We start from the raw sequence: 20251 nt of genomic DNA, 5'->3' as shown, positions 1-20251 counted from the left end.
ACCGAATTAAACCGCGATTTGCCCTCTCGCCTTCGGGGCATTTATTCATTAAACGTAGCGTCATGAAATTTACGTGGATCCCTTCGGTACCGCTCTTAATATATTCCGCGATATTCCCGGCGGAGTAAATGAGTGAGTGAGTGAGTGAGGGAGTGAGTGAGTGAGCGAGTGAGTGAGTGAGTGAGTGAGTGAGTGAGGCGGGTAGGTAATTAGTTGCAGTCAGTCTCGTGCGGATCCGACACGTGTCCTGAATCTCTCCGCCGTATCCGTAGGGACCCCCATCTTCTGCGAATCTTCCCAAAATCTTGTACCACGCGGAACTTTCTACTCGTGCAGATTCACGCATCGCCTTTCCACGTGTCATATTTTTCATCGAACCTGACCTCCGCTGTATAAACTTTCGTATTCTCTTGCCCTCTTGCGCGGGATGTTTCGTTGAATTCATTCCCCCTCTCCCCCTCTGTTCCCGGACAATCGCGCGTTGATCGCGGGATTCCGCCCGGAGAGACGGGTTCGTTGATGGACGCAGGGAGAGAAGGCCGTTTTTCAAATTCAACGCGGCCAAGCGGTAGGTGGGTAATTCACTTTGAGCCCAGGCTGAACTGAACGTAAATGCTTAAACAACTGCTGCCAAGCATAATGAGGCGACTGGCTCTGTCGGCTCGAGTAGCCAGGTAGCAGCAGCCAGGTAGCCTTTCTAACCGGACCCTTCGTAATGGGTATATAATAAGTTCAGTTGCACAATTAATATTATGAATATTCCGCTAATATAGGCGTTATGTAACCAATGCCTTCTCACGTCGCTACTACTTATCGACCCCGGCGCACGGGCTCGATTACATTTATACACATGCGCGTACGCACACGCACACCTACCGATAATCAAGTCACCTAGGCCATCCGAAACAATTGGGAATTGCGTTTGCGTTTCACTGTGTACCCATGACACAGTCGGGAACAAAAATGAAACCTTTTTTTTTTTTTTTTTTCTAGTACACAATAGTTGTCTCCGGATCTACAAATCACGACGTGAGTTAATCTAAAGTCGATTTTTCATATTCAAGCACAAAGACTGATATATTCTTATTCGCTATTTTTTATCACGGTATACAAGAGACATCGCGCGAAAGTCGAATTCATTCGAAGAGGGCAGGGTTTTCGGGCGAAGGAGTAGAGTTTTTGATCGCACCCTGCTTCGCTGTACAGCACCCAGCATCCGAAGTGCGTTGCAAATCATTATCACAGGCGCAAGTTTTTATAGAGCGTATAGTATTAATTTACCGTCGTTTCAGGTATCGTAATTCACTTGGCAAATGAGGTTAAGCAATTCGCGCGCAGGCCGCGGATCAGCGTGAGAAATTGCAATTTTTTTTTTTTTTTCTTTTTTGCCATATCTCGCGGGATCTCGTGACTTTCCAGTGAAAATTTTACTTGCGTCAGAGAGTCGTAATCAGTCCGTCTTAGTCGTATACTCCGAACTGGTCTGACGTTGCATCTGTACGTAGGTACGTGCGCAGGTGGTATAAGGATTAACTTTCGTTACCTTTGAACTACGATTTTCTTGATATATACGCTGTATATGTATACATTATAGGCGTATCTATAGAACCGCGCTTGTTTCCTTATGCAATACGTAAGTTAACGCAGACCGCGTAACGCTCCCGTGCACCTCTTTCAAACCTACTTATTGCACCGTCGCGCCGATCCAAATATGGGTTCGTAGGATTACGTAGTTTACAGAAAACGGGACGCCGGGCGGTGGGTTGGTACCTAAAATTAAATTCTCTCTTGCATGTCGCGTGCGGTATTCCCAAAGGAGCCGATCCAATTCCAAAAGCAATTTCGCCACATTACAGACGGAAAATGGGAGAAATCTAGCGAAAGTAATCTAGTAAAGTGCGCGTTCGTAAGTTATGTCTACGTGGATGTTGCAACTGTTTTCGTGCGTAATCACAATCAGTTAATAATCTATCAAGGATATAATACCATATTTAATATAATGTGATAATATGCATCGTTACGTTTCGTGTTGTCTTTCTAATAACATTGTATCGATTAGTAGGAGCAAATCTAATTGTAAGTGGGAATGTCGGGATTAAAATTTATCCAGTCAAAACAAAAAAAAAAAATTGCAGCAGCAAACAACACTGATAAAAGTGATAACAAGGGCGGTTGCGAAATAAAGTTAACGTTACTAAAAGTGCTCGTCTTGAGAATGATGAATTGATTGATTTCCGTAACTTCAAGTTACGCAAGTCGCGGATACCGGTCAGTCAGTAATTGATTTCACGATAATCAGATGCTCCGATGTTCGGCCGCGGATCACGCATCTCGAGGTTCATATGAAAATTGACCAGCTTGAACTCTCGGAAATTCGTCGATTGCTTCCGCCGCTCGTTCGCGGAGGGCCGAAAAGCAATATGAAATTGCACCGTCATTACGGTTCGCAAATCCATCGACGGGAGTTGCATCGGCGCGTCAATAGTTATCGTGATTTCGCACCGACGATTCAATCGTCTCTTCGTCGAACCGACCGACCGCCGTTTCGATCGATGGATATCTCGCATCCATCTCGAGTGGCTGGAGATTTCGCGGGTTCCTCACGGAAGTATCGCGTGGACTCAGGTCAGCGCGGAGTTTCCCACGTCTCACTTATGATAATTTAATCCCGATGTAATTTTGCAATTATTCAATTTGCGGATCTGAGTAAAAACCGGACCTCCACCCGTGTTACACACGAGAAAACACCGCAATCCGTTCCTCGTATCTCCGCAGCTACGTCTAGCCGGACGAACAGCTGCAACGCCGACTTCGATTCATCCACGTGACCCAGCTAAGCCTAACCTAGCCTAGACTCACTTGACTTGAGCTATCGCGTATCTCCATCTTGTCCCTTGGAGTCGTAACTTCCTGCCGCAGGTCTGCGGGCGCCTCGCGATGCGGGTGATAAGACGAAAATGAACATTCTTTTCCTCATTCGATTGCCGTCAGGTACTCGGTCCCGGATCGGCATGATTAAACGGTGAATTGGCCGGTGAAAAAAACGGCTGAATTCAATGCCGCCGCCTCTCTGCATATGCATTCCGAATGTACCGTATGCCTACACGCGCCGGCTGCTGAGTTGTGTTCGATTAAGTCGGCGCTACACGCGACCGCGGATCCGAGCCGACGACATTTCAGCAGAAGCACCTCGGGCCGTTAGAATTTCTACTTGTTTGAAATATACGCAGGGTGCCCCCGGCGTCTGGCGCCGTGATTTTTCAACACGCTTCGTCGATAAATATTCCCGCGAGATCGCGGCTACCGTCTAGCCGTTTATTAAGCCGTAACCCCGTAGGTGAAAAACCCGCGATTCCAACGACCGTCTCGGGATGCCCGACAAATTGTGACCAGATTTTCTGCCGACATATCGCTCGTGTGCATGTAATACCGAACCGCGTCATCATGGGTGGCCTGCGACGCACGGTTTGTTTGCCGGAGTCGCGGAACCGCGCGGTAAGAAGGCTGCAAGCAATTATTGTTCGCATTTCTATCCGCCTGCAGTGCCGCACGTTGGCGTACGTGAAGATATAATTGTTTCGACGTTTTAATAACTGCCCTCGCCTACGTAGAGTTGATTCGCATTGGTCCTGCAAGAAAACCGAGATGGGATAATACGCGCGCGGGGTTTGAGACGAGGAATAAACACGCATACGTAAAGTACAAGGGATCGCCGAGAACCGCGCACCTAAACGCACTGTTCCACCGTACCCGGTTGATACCGGACCGAGATATTGCTCTTAATTATTATATGACGACTCCATCGCACGCGGCTCTAGCAGCGGGCATGCAAAGTAAATGTCGTTAGTCCTATACTTTATTGAAATGCCTCGCCGGTAATTGATCTATTAGCATTCGTTGGCCTTTGGCGTAACCGCGATCTATCCAGCTAGGTATACAAGTCTTGTTCTTGGAAAGAAAAGAATACAATCGCAATTGGAGCTTTCGCTCCATAGGTTGGGTTAATTGCTCTCGCGTAAAAACGTCGCGCTGGCCATTTTCAAGTAACTTTAAACACACTCGCGGTTCCGTCGATATTACTGACTGCTATTTTGCGGAAATTGTTGCGATTTTAATGCGGATTGTTACCGACGGTTACTGCGGCCTAATGGCAATCGAATTGCGCGCGACTGTTATTATACCAGGTGTCGCGGCGTGAGAGCCGACTTGTCGTTGTGCGCTGGGATGCCTACGGTATACTATTACTACATACGGTTCGGCTTCGAACTGGGATCACAATGCACAATACGTCGACTACAGGCCTGCATGAATCACGGAACGCGTTTAATTTATAGCGCGAATATAAAATACGCTTTGTACCAGTAGGTATATAACTAGAGTTCGCACTGTTCCAGCTGTTGCGTGTAGCACCGCAAGAACGACGCACGCTATATAGTAGTGAAATTTTATCGGGGTATAATTATTACCATTATACCGTTCATGAATCACGCCGGATCTCAATTGTGCGTAGATTATTATTATCACCGTGACGATCCTGTCTTTTATTGCCGACGAGGTGAACAAGGGTTTTATTGTCTTCCTGTATAGCAAAACCGACGCGAAGACGATTCGTATAATTTACGTCACATCGTAACTCACATTCAGGTAAACTGTATGATATTATTATATACATACATCGCCACTAATTTATCACGTACCCTATTTCATGACCTCTTATATTACGTTTGAAACAGCCGGTATCAAGCCTTATTTAAAGCTCACGGTGACTTTATCGCCTGCACTGACAATCAAATAGTTACACATTGACACTCACGATCAGTCGACGGTCGTCTACTAAATTTTGTGCAAGTTCAACGCGCCATGCGTGTTTCGCTCGTGAAACTGTAATTTCTGTGCCATGAGAATGCGAATCTTTCTTCAGTTAGATAAATCATCCGGGGAGGTTGTGGCAACGAAGGAGCCTTTTCTCTCTGACTAGTTTTCGCCCGTTTCGTTTAGTTATGAAATCGCAGATTCAATTACGTACGTTGCGTGCATGACGTGTGACTAGATTCAGCCATATGTACCCAAAAATCCTGCTGCATCTTTACGAGTCTTTTTTGAAATCGAATGTAACGGGCGTGGATCGGTAAGTGGTGAAAACAATTTATGACGTATCAACGTATCGACGTACATATACGTATGTATACTCGTATGTATATATAATGTACATGTACATGCTTAATGGCAGTCGTTATTTTTCTCATCTTGTTATCGGAGCATCGAGTCGTTACAGCCTTACGCGGCAAGAACGAGCCGAAGTATAAGAAATGGCTAAATGAAAGGCTCCCCTTAAATTTCATGAGCTAATTAATAACGGCCATTAAAACTCCTCTTTCTTTTTACAGGAGGAGAGCGAGCTCTCGAGCAAGCGGTGGGCCAGTGCGCCCCGCCGTCCGGACAGCCCCTACATCCTGGGGGCCCCCACGTCTAGGGAGGTGAGTACATATCTCGATTGATACATCATTTTTTTTTTTTTCACAACTACGGCTACGGTATCGCCGAAATTCAATGCCGGGGTTGATACGCGCAGAAATAAGTGAGTAAGGATTAAAGAAAGAACAAAAAAAAACAAACGAAAACCAGATTTACCTATGCACCAATATTGAAGTTTATCCGCACAGATCTGGCGATCGTGCGGAAGATCGGCAGGGATTTCAACCCTGAGAATGGCAATTGGCAGCGTTGCTGATTCGCCGGCAATGGAAATTGGCCTTAGAACGTGACGGCAGTCAAATCGCTGGGACTTAGCCAATTGCTTCCGACGTTTGTCCCATACTCCAACTCCGTCTGCGTCACACGGGCTCCGAAGTAGCAAGAAACGGGGCGCGAGGCACCGGCACGTTTCTAGCCGAAAACCGATTAGCTCGACTCGCGACAAGGTGTCGAACCGGAAACTTTGCCTTTTCCGGAACGGGAACTGTCTACGCTTACAGCGGTCTCATCCTTAGTTACCGATGACGCTTGATTTCCGAACGGAGCGAGCCATAAGATACCGGCAATTTGCCGCATCGTCGTAATTCTACGGAGAGAGAAGCTAACGTGCTGAAAGGAGGAGTCACAAATTTCGATGAAATCGCAATGGTCCGGTCGGTTTTTTTTCGGTTATGTTTCCTCGAAGGATTCGATCGTCGCATAAAACTTCCCGGTCCGACCGACTGCTTTACCGTGTCCAGGGAGAACGGCGGACGAGGCGGAGGACGGACGGGCGTGACGTTGCCCGGCATGCGCCACGCACATTAGAGCTTGCGAGCAAGGAGAACGCTCGATTCGAGAAAGGCAACCTTTCTCCGCCACCTCGTCCCTGCCTAACGCGATCTGCGAGCAGCGGCGTGTCTCAAACGCGGCGAGGATCCGTGGGTGAACTCCTCTTCGAGGTATGCTTATGTAGGTAATGTATATATATTTATATGTATGTATATATACATATCGTGGGGAGGGCACTCCGTCATTTCAGAAATTAGTCCGTTTGTCAACGAACAGTGAGATTTCATCGTCCCACCTTCGTACTAGATCAACCTGACACAGGCGTTGAACGGTTATTTCCTCCTCCCGTCGCGTTGCGATGCTAATTAATTGACCCGTAGATGCAATTTGCGCGAAATAGAAACCTGTTAGTCTCCTGAATTAGATGGCAACCAGTCGATGTTCGGCAGGTAGTTTGTCTCGAAACTTGTTTTCAGACTTGGGTATACGTTTTATCCGTATTTTATGTTTTATATTGAATTAAATTGACTTTTACCCAGAGTTATAGTTACGACGGATAATTATCGAAATTCTATAAATTTATGTCTGTTTGCTCAGTGGGAGAATTTGCATTTCTTGATCGTTAAAATACTGTCTACTCTCCGGTAAATGATCCGCGGTATGAAGATGAATTGAGAGTATAAGTAACCGGAATCGTAATCGGGAAAATGTAACATTGACGGGTTCTCGAATGGCAGGTGAATTATTTATACTTGGAAAGATTCGTAAACGTTGGAAGAGGCTTGTTTCTGTGAACCTAAGTGCAAAAGTTTGTGGATACGTACAGACGTCTTTCCGTAGGAAATGTCGTATTGCTCATGAGGCTCTTTGCCCCGCGGTGAGTCTCCGTCGACGATTCCCTCTCTTTCTTCTTCTCTTATTTCTTCGTTCCACATGCTTGAAATAACCTGAACCTGCTTGGAAAGAGACCGCGCCTTTCTGTATTTCTGCATACAAAGCGACATTCCGCGTCTGACAGAGGGATGAGTGAAGGTCGATGGGTAGGTACGTACGTGTTTCCTTGCGGCTACAAGCCTTGGAAATAAAACTACTGCAATACACGAAACAACTCTAAAACTCTGAGATGGCCAGCTTTCTTTCGTAGCCTTATATTCGCAAGATCAAAAGTCCAGGCTTCGATGTAACAACGTGTTGTGGTAATACCTGCACGTTTCAATTCATAATCATTGTGATGAATTCGTTCGTTACCCACAAATTATCATCAAGCCTAACGCGCGCGTGTGCGGAAGAATATATACGTGAAAGTGCCGACGTACGAGAAGTTCCTTCTTGAAATAAATACACCAGCCAGCCAACCGCCGGCGGTATAGAAATGCTAATACATTCCGAGTAACAGATGAAAAGGAAGGAACAACAGCGGCAGCTCAACAGTGAACAACGGAGTCCAACCCACAAACTACTACACAAAACTTGAACCAGATTGGTAGTATTGAATTTCAAACGTTACAAATATTGAAAAATGTACATTTCTTCGTTCGCCGTGCGACTCGCATAGCCAGGGAGAGAAAATAACACAATGAAAAACAGTGAAAGAAGACCTTGACGTTCAACGCTCCGTAGGCCCGAGATACAGCCAGGAGCTTTGGGCAGGGCCTGTACCTCGGGCGTACGTACAAATCGATGCAATAACACCGTCACGCAAGCTCGCGCTTTAATATTACACGATCTAATTAGCAGTGCCGCGCACACGAGCCCTGAGCTTCGTTCGTGGTGATCCAGGGATCAGCGGCTCTGACGCCACGGCTCAGCACTCACGCCAGGACCGCGTTCTCGCCAAGCTTCGAGTTCGACTTCTTCCTGGGTTTATCTATAACCGCAGTGCGGTAGCTGCATTTACGCGGGACTGTCCGAGACCCGGCTTATAGACAAACGTAACGCAACGTACCGGAGAGCCCTGGGCTTCCCACGCCAATTAAACATGACTCATTAACAGCCAGGGAGCTGGCGCTGGTAGCTTGGATTGATGCCCGCTAGCTCTTAGGGAGTCTCTGCATAACTCTTCGCAGAATTAATCGGAACTAATTCCAAAGATCCACGTTCTCCCGCGATGTGATGGTAGGTGCCTATTACGATCGTACGTGAACGCGGGCATGTGAGCGAAAATCAGTCCTTACGGAGCACTCTACGTGGCTTCCACGCCGGGATTAGGTTGCTTTCGTCACGCCCTCGGGGCCTGTGTGGTGGTGATGCCGCGCCTTCCGCCAGACAAGATTGGAAGAAACCAGATATACTTGGTGACTCGGTGACTTTGACCTTGGATGTTGTCGAGTCGGGGCCTGGACTGGCCCAGTAACGAAGAGGTTGTACCTCGCTTGGTATCAAGAGTACGCGGAACTGGTTGGGCGTCGGCCAAGGCAGAGGTCCGAATTTGAAACGGGTGCTTTAACGCGCAGGCGGGCATCGCCGGGAGCGATTCACGTATCCGAACACCGCGTCACAGTTTCGATAATCGTGATTCCGACGATTCGTCGCGGTTGAATCGTCGAGCCGTAACAATCAATTAAACAGAGTGACCCTGTACTTTGTATCGGGTGAGTAGACGAGGCATCCATCCGCGCAGACACGTGTTGCGATAATCCTAATCCACCGTAATACGTACCGTGGTAGTACCGAGTTCTACTCGCATTCATCCGCGGTTGCCCCGAGATCCCACAGTCTGTCCGAATGCGTACGTATCTCTTCGGGAGAAACTAAAATAAGTCTAATCGTAGATTGGCTGGTCAAACGGGGCAGCACATAACGCAACTGGCAAAGGGGGAATCCTGCAGGTTCTATAAGCAAAGTGGAATGCCAGCCTATCGGAAGCAATCGCTAAATCGTCGCGCAATAATTTACCAGGTGGAGGGCGTGCGGCGAGGCGAGGCAAAGCTTCTCAATGCGAATTCAATCCCAAGTTGGACGCGTCTCTGTGTGCGGCTAACGGATGTACGAACTACTCGCGCATCTTACCCACCGCCAGCATTCGTCGATCCGAGAAAAGCTTTCGTATTATTATATCTGTATCGCCACGTGCACTTCACGAGCATCGCTTTATACTTTCCACTTTTCGATATCATATCGTTCAGCAGTTGGGATAGGAGGGGTACAGGGGGGACTCCTCGAAGAGGCCTTTAAACATGCCCGTGGGATCTCGTATAATCCTCTCTTCTCCTTTGATCGACGCAGTTCTATGGTCCGTATTTGACGGTCAACGTCGCAGGCTCGGGGAACAAGCAAAGTCGTTAGCGAGCAGATACGCTTCTTAATTACGACCAGATCGCGTCTAATTAGGTCGATGCGTCGATCCGTTGGCTCGTCTAATTATTCTCGCTTGTAGAACAAACGCGCGGCCACTCTCCGGACCCGGCAGACGAGCGGGAAAAAAGGTGGAAGAAAAAAAAAAAAAATATGAGATAGGCGACGGTGGTATCCGCGGACCCGCCATCGGCAAATAATGTTGCAGTGAAATTTTTGCCACCTGACCTTGACGGGTCGGGAAGGGGCGGGGCTTGCGTCAGACGGACACCGCTATCAAAGTTTGAACCCGGACAAGCATTCCACGGTTGTAACGCTGCGTTGTGGACGTTTCCAAATACCGGCAAGACAGAAGCTTTCGGACATCCTGAAATGTACGAACCGTGTACCCGGACGAGAGGCCGGTTAGTGCGTCAGGCGCGTCCGACCACTCCCGGATTCGCGGAGGTGTCGTCACCGTCCTCGCGCGTCCTGCTCCTCGTGAAATTGCGTAACCGAGAGAGGAGAACCGTATGCACGAGGTACCTACACACCGGCCACGAGCACAACACCACACCTTCGTCACGGACAACATCGCAGCGTTCTACATCGCCGCATCGCGCCCATCTGTTCCAGCAGTTGAGACCGTTCCATCCGACGGTCATCTCGCCGAGGCAAGCCTTTGTCTCCGGCGTGGGCGTAAGGAATCTATTGTTGCCACGGAACCCCGCTATAAAGCTGAAGAAGATAGGGATCGAGAAAAAACGTCCCGCACTTGTGTACATCGGCATAATCGAACTCGTTCCACTCGGGATGGGGATATGCCTTCGGCGAAATCCACACGGACCACTTTGATCATGCGAGTTAATAGCCCGGGCAACTCCTCCGCTAATTTCAATATTACCGCAATGACCAGACCCGATGTTTATTGCCAATCGTAAAACATCGAAGAGTCTCCAATCTCTGGAATATATCGATATCGGTTATCGGATCAGGTGGTTACTCGATGGAAAAAAAAAAAAACTTTTTGATCACTTTTTAGCTTTTTACTGAACTTGGACACGCGAACTGCGATTCGGCATTTCGCCGGGTCAATGATCTTCGTTATCATCCGGCAATACTTAGAACGATGTTATACGGCAACAAAACGGCTAGACGAACGTACGAACGCAGAGTCCACTTGTAACGTGCGGCGTGCGTTGTCGGCACGTTATACACACGTATACCTACACATATGCATACTTTTGCATATTGAAACAAGGCGCGTCTTCAATTGTTTCTCGGAGTCGCGTAGTAGACTTTGCCGCCGGCATTCCTTGCCGATTCACACGCGGCCTAGGTACAAGGTTTGATGCCGATCCCCCTAAGGAGCGAGGATAACAATGAGTATTTTCCGCGCGTTGCCGACGATGCCGGTCTGGCTGCAGAGCCGGTGTACCTATTCTAATTAATATGATAACGAGTAGTCGCTTCGCACTTTTTGTTCGTCGCATTTCAGTTTTTATGCTCGTGTGCATATGTATATATACACACATATATATGTCTACACACACACCATATACCTACCTATCTGCGCGTCGACGTTGCCTGGGAACGATTATTCATTCATTTTTTGCGTCTAACTACAACCGTACTCGCTTAAAAATATTACAAAGCTGCACTCTTTCACGGGTCATCGATCGGACGTGCGCGATCCTCCGCAATATTGCACACTCGGAGAAAGATTTCACCCCCAGGTTTTCCCACGGGGAGATAGACGCGGAATCACGCGTTTCTCCGAGTGACAATGAGAAACACGTCCGCGGTAACGGGGCTATACGGAGTTCTATGTAAATGGTTTTCCGAGTTTATGCGTTGGTCGTGGGCGGACGAGCGCGAGTGGTGAGTAGACGCAACCCGTTGACCCCTTGATTAATTGCTCCACTTTACGCCGGCCGAATGTGGCAACGGAACGCGCGCATTGTGTGCGGAACACGACGCGAGCGTTTAGTTCCAGTTCAGCCGGTCGACGCAATGGGCCTTACGGTACACCCACGCCTTTCAATCTCTTCATTTTAATTACCGCCTGTCGGTGCTCCGTAATTGTCCCAACGACGCCTTTATCATTCGACGAATGAAATCGCATCTTTGCCATTGTTCTCGTTAACCACCGAAAGTGTTGAACTAATTATTCCGTCCACCTCGGTCGCGTCTTTTGACCTTCAAGGTAGTTCGTACGTTCCGACGCACGCCTGCGAGCTATAGAGTACGGAGTGCACCGGTATCTGAAAGTGAATTTATTTATTTCGCGGATAGATGTATAATCCTTTTTTCTACTTGCAAGTCAGTTTTACTTTTACATTGGCTAATTAAATTTATCACCGTTTCTTGTGTCGGCTGTGTGTGGTTAAAACGGAATGGCTAACGACCAAACCGCTGGGATCTATACTTATCTGTAATTAAAAAACTATACACGATTTGCCTGGATGCTATTATGTTATATAACGAATGCTGTGCACCTATCACACCCACACTGCGAACTCGATAGTTCTCTGTATGAATAAAGTGGTGCAATTAGGTTTTGAAATATGTTGAGTCAGTGCAGTGCTGGGGAATTTCATGAGTCTTGACTCTTTACTTATTGTTAGCCTCGGTAACATCTGCTCGCAACGTTATATTTCTGCCATTGCTGTGTCTCAAAAGTACCGTATATCTTGTGTTTTACTTGTTACGTAGGTACGGCATAGTTCAGCTTCCGTGTTGAGCCAAGTGCGTCTGCGTCTAACGTGGTTCGTACTCATCGTCGAAAGCCATTTCATTCGAAACCTACAAGAGTCATCCTCGAGTCCGTCCGTCCGCACCGTTGAAATTTAATTCTCTGTCGTCGTCCGTCAAAGTAAGAACCCCGTGGACAAGACGAACGATCAAACCAGGCGAGTCAAGACAAGTAATCGCAGGCTTATCGCTACGTTGGTCGATAGAACGACTGTACAGGTGGCATGCGATATCGTTCAAACTTTTGACGTCTGGACGTCCGCCTACGTCACTATACTCACCGATCATCGGTCACGTTTCCAAGTTTTGGGACAATTGACCTGTACAGGGTGAATTGAGTTTTTTGAACTCTTTCACATTTTCGGTTCAGACTTCGTACCTAGCCGCAAACGCATCGTCAGTACGGGCTTTCTTTATAGTTTGTGTGATTTATCTCGCGGGTCTCTCGGCACGAAGTGCAGTTTTCTTCAGAGCGGAGTCGCATCCTCTTGTGCAGTGTCGTAAACACGCGTCTCAGCGCTAAGCACTTGAGTCGAGCTGAGCCGAGCGTATTCTAGTCATCTGGTTTTTCACGTTTGAACGTTCGAACGTCAGTTTTTGTCCGCGATCTTAGCTCGACGTCGATATTACGGATAGCACGAAGCACTGAATTCCTCGAGACGCATCGCGCAACGGTTATAGCTTGCACCCGAGTGTGGACCTTTCACGGAGTTTGCCTGCACGTTTATCGCAAGAGAAACAGCGATCCGATTCTGAATTTCTGCACCGATCCACCTTGCGCTTCATCTCGCTGTATAGTTCCGTCTTCTTCGGGCAATCAACGTGCCGTCAAGGCGGACTAATCGTTGTGTTTACCGATCTGAGATAACACGTACTCATAAGCCGAGAAGGTATTGGCCAGTTTGACGTACCGAATGCCGACAGGGATTTTACTGACAATACTTTGGCCAACCGTGACCAGTCACTCTGGAACCTTCGGAGCTATCGCAGCCGGATCTTACGGACGTCTGGCTGTCAATCACCCAATTTAGGATTTACCAGCCTCCCGTATGGCTCGTGTGTAATTGTAGGCTTGCTCGCGAATAAAGGGTCAAACTTGGGGATCGATAAATTCACGGGCTACGTTTCTCAAGGTATATGTTTTATTGAATGATAACGTTTAATGATAGGTTCAATGTCGAATGATGCCGCAGCTGATTGATCGATCAAACTTTAATGGATGACGGGGTGTAGTAAATTTTGGATTCGGTGAAAGGTTCGGACATCGCATACGTAATGCGCGCCCGGAGGAATATTAGCCAAATTTTCTCGTCTCTTTAGTCATGTCTTGCGTCAAAAGTAAAATTACAACGTTTGAAATCGTGCGAAATTTGTCATGAAAATGAGCTGCAAATGCGTTTTCACAGAGGTCACATCAATTTTTTTTCTACTCAATTCTGACGTGTCGAATTCTTCTAACCTAATCGATCCAGATATCTGGAAGCCATATGTATTGTCCTTCATCATTTTTGGATCCCATAGTATCCCATAGATCCCATCGCATTTTGCGATTCATTCCAAAGATATCGTCTTGCTTTACTTTCCTACGATCGCAAGAGATTTTTCTCTTCGAGGTATAATCAGATAGCTTCTAGCTGTGATCTTTACAGACGTAAGATATCTATTCGTGTTTTCATTGCTCGTTTTAATTGAATCGCGGTACGGTAGGCGATATCGCAAACAATCTAATCGATGGCGGTAATGACCTGTCCCCTAGTCGTCGACCACCAAGATATCGACTCAGGTCGACGATATTGATCCTCTTAGTACCGGAGGATGGTTGTTCACTCAGTAAGAACTCCAAGGTTTACTCTCTCAGATTAAGATCAGACCATTTCGTTGGAAAAACTGATTTCATACCTTATTCGACCTTGTTTTATTCGTACATATTTTCATGCCCATCGGTGTTTCATTTGTCCTACCAACGACGATACTGCATAGTTTATCACCGATACAAATCATACACGTTACGCCGATTGACTTGTGGAACAAGCCATCCCGTTTCTCAATGAGTTTCATCCAACGTTACCGTAGTTTTTCCAAAAGTCTCACGGAGAAACTCCAAGTCGTAAATATCGAAGAGGCATTCAGATGGCATGAAAGATCAGTAATCCAGTTGATTTTCAACGTCGTGCACTTCGGGAGGTGAGGATATAATTGAAGCTGAGACTTGAGCTAATTGAACACAATCGAGTTCCGTCTCGGTTGATAATTATATTAATTATACAATTCTTTGTCTTCAGCTGGAGTCGAATCCTTTACGTCCGTTCGCCGGCGATCCTCCGTAACGTCTCGTCTTCCGCAAAACGAGAGTGGGCATACGTACCTGTGCACATTATTATGCGACGATGACCTTCGTGTGTCCGAGATCGGTGAACGGCGGTAGCGGGCACGGCGGCGATGCTTGAAGTTGGTGTCGGTCGGTTGATAGGTATAAAAGTACGCAATCCCGGTTGTCTAGTTCCATGGAAGCGGTGCAAGTCATGTACCCGGGAAACCGTTGGCGGCTCCCTACTGGTCTATTGCAACGTAATATCATTATCGTTCGCTGAGTGAACCTTGCGAGGTTAATCAATTATTATTACACGGCGTTCCAGCCCCTGTCGGCACCGCGTGGTATACGTATACTTACACGGCATGTAAGGTAGCCAATGATTGGTAAGAGATCGTTGAGTGATTGAGGTCAAGCGTGAACAACGCCTTGGCCCGATAATTGAAGGCTCAAGCATGCATAATTTGACAGGAAATAAGACACCCTTTCAGAGGCTGAAAGAGCAGAGCGAACCACATCGAGGATACCGATAAGCTTCGATGGATTCCGTCCCGTTGGCTGCCGCAAAATAATTCTCTCACATCCGAGCTGCGGTCGGTCCTTGCTACCACTGCGCGAAAATCATCCCTTCCGCCGGGCCGTTTGATCGCAGTCGGATGAAATTATTTGCGCCCTAAGTTAAACGCGCAGGAGGTCCAGAGACCTGGATTGTGGCTTGGCGTCTGGCACTCGTCGACAATAACAAGCGGTGGTTCTTCTTTGTCAGCGTGATTTCCAGGAGGATGGCGCACGGTGTGAGCAACGAGTGCGTGCATTGTAAACCTACGTGGGTAGCGCGCAGGATACGGAACCGGGCTTCCTTACCGGGGAGACTGAAGCGACACCGACAGCGAAAAACAGTCGAGCTCACCGTTTTAATCCGCTCTTCTTAGATATCCGTTGGTCAACACGGCGCCATTTCTATATTCGTCCGTTAGTGTTAGACCGACCGATGAAAAAGTGTTGTTACCGGTAAGCGAGCCTGTTAGATTCTCAGAGGGGAGCCGCGATCTTGTCACGCCCCTCCCATCTCCCAAGATTTGTTGGTTCTCGACAGATACAGACGAGACGTTAGGGGTACAGTTACAACGTTCAGGAAACGTTTTCGAACTAGGAAACTCGAAGAAGGTGCACGAATATTAAAGATCGTCCAGTTACAACTGAGCTTGCTTATTGTTAATTTTTTTGCTTTCTCACGCGCGCCTTCCTCTTAGGACATAGTATCGGTTGTGCATTGCCAGTAACGTACAATTTCCATTCTTCGAGATATCCTTGCACCATTCGCGAACACATCCCCGTACCATCTACTCTTTAACAACCTCTTTCGTTGTTCGCCGCGTGATTTCTGTCCATCTGCATGTTCTCGGACCAGTTAGGTATGCACTATGCGCTATGCGCTTGAGTCATCGTTGTAATCGAAGTGGAGGTTCGTGTGTTTTTCACACGCTGAAAGGAGAGCTGGTAGGCGCGTTGAACCTGTACGCGAGACCGAGTTGCCCGCTTACTAACGACTTGCAGTACGGCGATGATTACATCCGAACGGATAATTAGATTGGCGGACAGCGCTAATCGAGTCGTTACCCTGGGCTACTGCTGCTGCCGTCGCTTCCTTTTCGTCTCGCTTCTCTTTTTTTACATCTTGATTTCTTGTTCGTCAACGGGGATGCGGAAAAACTATCGCGCCAAAGTTTTTACATCACCTTTATGGGTTTCGCGGTCAAAACTTGAGTTCCTCGCTCGTTCAATGGTAACGGATAGCGTACCAAAACTATCCTCATTCGTTAAGTATGGTAGGCTGGGGAGTCGCCTCGCATGCCGACTCGTGCGTATCAATGAATTTGCACGGAATTTTAATCTTCAGCACTGGTTTTCCCGCGACACTGACAATAAGCCTCGAATCTCGCCGACACGTCTGGATGACGTAGGCGACAGATTCGCGTACATATAACCCTATATACGCTTTTGAATTAGAAATCATACGCGAAGAGTATAAATTCACGACATTGCGCGTGATCTATAAATTAATCATTGTTTTCGGGTCGTAGAAAAAGTAACTGCAGGTTTTAAGTACATGTTTAGCGGGCATAACGACCAATGTCTTTTCAACTTCAACAAGTAACCAAGATTGCAAATACGGAATTGCTAGTGAATTCCTGATGTGCCTATACTTATTAAATACCTTTATTTATCTTCATTTCTCATCCTGCTTTCCATCAAGTCCACTTGACATTTGCAATCACCAGATGTATTGCCAGTTTATAAATCGATTGAATGAAAAAAAAAAACAGGATTAAAATCAGAAACAAAAAATCAATTAATTCCTCAGACACCAGTGATACGTAGCCGGGTCATGTAGTATCAATCAGATGAACCACGCTTTCCTATCAGAGCAATAAGAGAATTCGTTACTGATAGATTTTCAATGGTGCATGATTTATAGAGGTAATGCGATTTCGTTGCGTGCAACGCCGCCGGCTGACGATCCCGGATGAATATTGTAATTTCTTTATCGGCTCGTGCAATATATCACGAGATGGGATTCTATCGTACCGATTCCCATTGCCTGCCGACGTTGCCGGTGTTGTTTTAATAATGGTACAGTAGATTCGGGACTGAAATCTCTGTGAGGCGCGAGAGATACAAATCATTCTAATGCATGTCTAATATCAATATCCATCTTGGTCGTCGTGTGGCTAAACTTTACTTGAGATTTACAGTTCGAATATGTATTTCCAACCGACCTGCCCTGCCTACGACGAGTCGTTATTATTTATGACTTGTCCGCAGCACACGCTGCTGTTAACCGTGAGTTGCCCAAGTTAACGCGACGTGTAATGTAAAACTTGGCATATAGCAGAGAAATTACTTTTCTAAACACCCGTCGCTGGATCTTGATATAATTAAACTTGAACGATATTTTATATCTAAACAGTGAAGAGCGTTTAAATCAATAAGAACCCATCTGTCCATCGATAAGCCTGATAATTAGCTGCGTGCGGCGGGGCGCGCGTGCTTGAGATACCTCGAGATATCAAGATGAAGACGTCGGCACTCAATTTCAGATGGCTGATACGCGAGGGGAACAAATTAGACGGGACCAAAGTTTAACGTCGCGTACGAGTGACGCAGAATTGAAAATTATTTGTATTGCCTGGCTACCAAATCTCGCCGAGGCGTACCGAGTCGACCGGTCTGCACGCAACTCGTACTTCACTTCATCATCGCTCTGCTGCACGCAACATAACCAGGAAGGAGTTTTACCTTATCACTCTCTACTCTTGTAATATTTGCCTTAATAAACATTAATTAAAATTCTGTTATTTGAGATTGTCGTTTCGAGTATATTTTGCTTTTTGGGAAACCGAGATCAACAATCTGGGTAATAATTAACTGTAGATGCATTCTTGTGGTAATAAAAGGTAAAAATCAATTTGAAATTTAATGTATGTAATGAGAATTGAGATTCGGAGTGAAGAATGTCAAGAGAGAATCGAAAATTAATCGACTTACAAAAGTGTGCGATAACTAGGCGGCAAATTCCTTTACGTTAAATGCGCGAGAGTGTAAAAAGTCATGATAATCGGTGGAGACTTGAAATAGGCGCCGGTAACGATGCAGCGGAATGCTACACATACGAGTGTTGACCCGCTGATGTAAGTCTCGGACTGATGTAATGGTTTTTTTCAAATCGTTTCTCCCCGGCGCGCGGCGTCGCCGGGTCACCGATGTCATCCGCTTGCCAAGCCACGATTAATAGAACCGGGCATCGATGTATTTATTACTTTAGATGCTCGGACGTTCGTATCCATCCTTTTACCTGCTTGTGCTTCTTTGATAGATCGGCGCGATTACATCGCTTTATTTGTCAATTTATTCGTCCCGGATCCATTGCTGCGTCTTCACGGTGGTTTATCAATAACATCTTCACTTGCTGCGAATTTCTGAGATACAAAGAGGGGAAGAGAAAGTTAGGCAGTCGCTCCTGCATCTGTAAAGCTCAAAAGCAAGACATGTGAAAAGGACAGTAACGGCAGATGAAATTGAAAACTTTAGGGAGAGCGGGACACATGAAGGAATGAAGAGAGCACGGGTACAATAATCGTTTGCATCTTTAGCAGTATCGTTTAAAATACTTTAACTTGGTTTAGAATCGCGAATCGTTAACCGTGTTACTAACTGCGTAATGAGAGTATGTTTAGTATAGTAGGTATGTTTAGGTAGATTTTTCGGAATAACATGCTCTCGCTGAAAGGTCTACGTAGTCCTCCCACGGTCATAAAATTGGTAAATGACGGGAGCGACGCGTTCACGAATTTCGCACGCGAAGGTATTCGGAGCTGCATGATGGTCCCGGGTTAAGCATGTATACGTTTGGCATGCCGACAAGTTTCCGTTGTAGTTTGAGGCCCATGCAGATTGCGAAGGGCTTACCGCTTCTGAAACCCAAGGGATTGGGCCAAAGTAAGCGGCCAGTCTTTAAAAACGTCCGTACGAGTTGACCTCGCGACTCTCACGTTTGCACGCGGTGCACGGAAGCGTGCCTCCGCTACCCAAAGAAGGCCGAAATGCTTTGGAGATACTCAGCGAGGATCCTCTTAGGCCACCGTGTCCAAGCGGCATCGATGATGTTGTTCCAGGTTACTTAATTACAGGGTGCAGCTCGAGCCGTTTAGTTCGGTTCCCTCCTGCGAGAGTCGTTCAACAGATTTTTAGGATCCGGGCCTCCCTCTCTTCTGTACGATATTATTATACCGCGAGTCGAATCGACGCCCAAAAATGGTACCGGTTGTGATTTAATACGGTGGATTGCACACGGTGTATAATTATTGGAAAGTTTGCGAATTACACCGATGCCGATACCTGGTTTGTATAGCTGGTAAAATCGCACGCTGGCCGAAGTAGGTAGGTACTACCTTCTCACTGTTGTCGCTGATCTGATCGATTATTACATTATATCACCGGCTGATCCCACGACGAGTAAACGCCCCTTCTTTGATTTGTAGTAGAAAAATTATCCCTTTGTTCTTTTCACGATCAATTACACTTCCGCGACCGGAAACCTGGAGTCACGTCGAATGGAGGATGCCCAGATGCCCGGACCCTTCGATGACCAGGTCAAGGTCTGTTTATAGCACCATGCTCATCAGTGAACTAATAGAGTGATGATAATTACCGGCATGAGTGAGAGACTGTCGCTAATTGTTTTTCCCACTTAATGTCCGTCTAGGATATTTTGACAATGATTACTTGTAATCGTCACCGGTACGATCCGGACGATCCCTGCCAGACGCATCGATGACTTTCACCTCTACGTGAATCGGAACCTGGTAATATTTCAACCTGGTATATCGGCCTGACATTTCGATCCACACCCACAGCTTCACCGATTCTTGGTTGATGTTGTAGGGAACTCTTAAACTTCGGTTTCAAAACTGCTACATTCACCGTTCTGGTCAATTCTACCACGATTTGTACCCTAATTGTCGTTGGCCTTCAGATCTATTCTCTTTGCGCTCAACGTCGTGAAGTCCCCGTTTTCAACGGACACACACTTCCTAGCCACAAAAGGATCCAGGGATGTTTCAATAAAAACTAATGGTAGTATCAGTTATCGCCAATACTCACGAT

The 20251-nt window shown here is 46.8% G+C and overlaps 1 protein-coding gene across 2 annotated transcripts in view; it reads left to right on the top strand.

Annotated features, from left to right (window-relative positions):
- LOC124215806 (uncharacterized) overlaps positions 1–20251 on the top strand; it is a 262163-nt gene that overhangs the window by 120683 nt on the left and 121229 nt on the right. For both annotated transcript variants that reach the window (XM_046619560.2, XM_046619559.1), the window contains one exon: positions 5388–5477. In XM_046619560.2, the coding sequence (XP_046475516.1) occupies positions 5388–5477 (90 nt within the window). The remainder of the gene's footprint in view (positions 1–5387; positions 5478–20251) is intronic.

This window comes from Neodiprion pinetum, chromosome 4, assembly GCF_021155775.2.
Source record: "Neodiprion pinetum isolate iyNeoPine1 chromosome 4, iyNeoPine1.2, whole genome shotgun sequence".
Lineage (NCBI taxonomy): Eukaryota > Metazoa > Arthropoda > Insecta > Hymenoptera > Diprionidae > Neodiprion > Neodiprion pinetum.
Note: the sequence above shows the minus strand (reverse complement) of the source record. Positions and strands in the feature narration are given on the sequence as shown.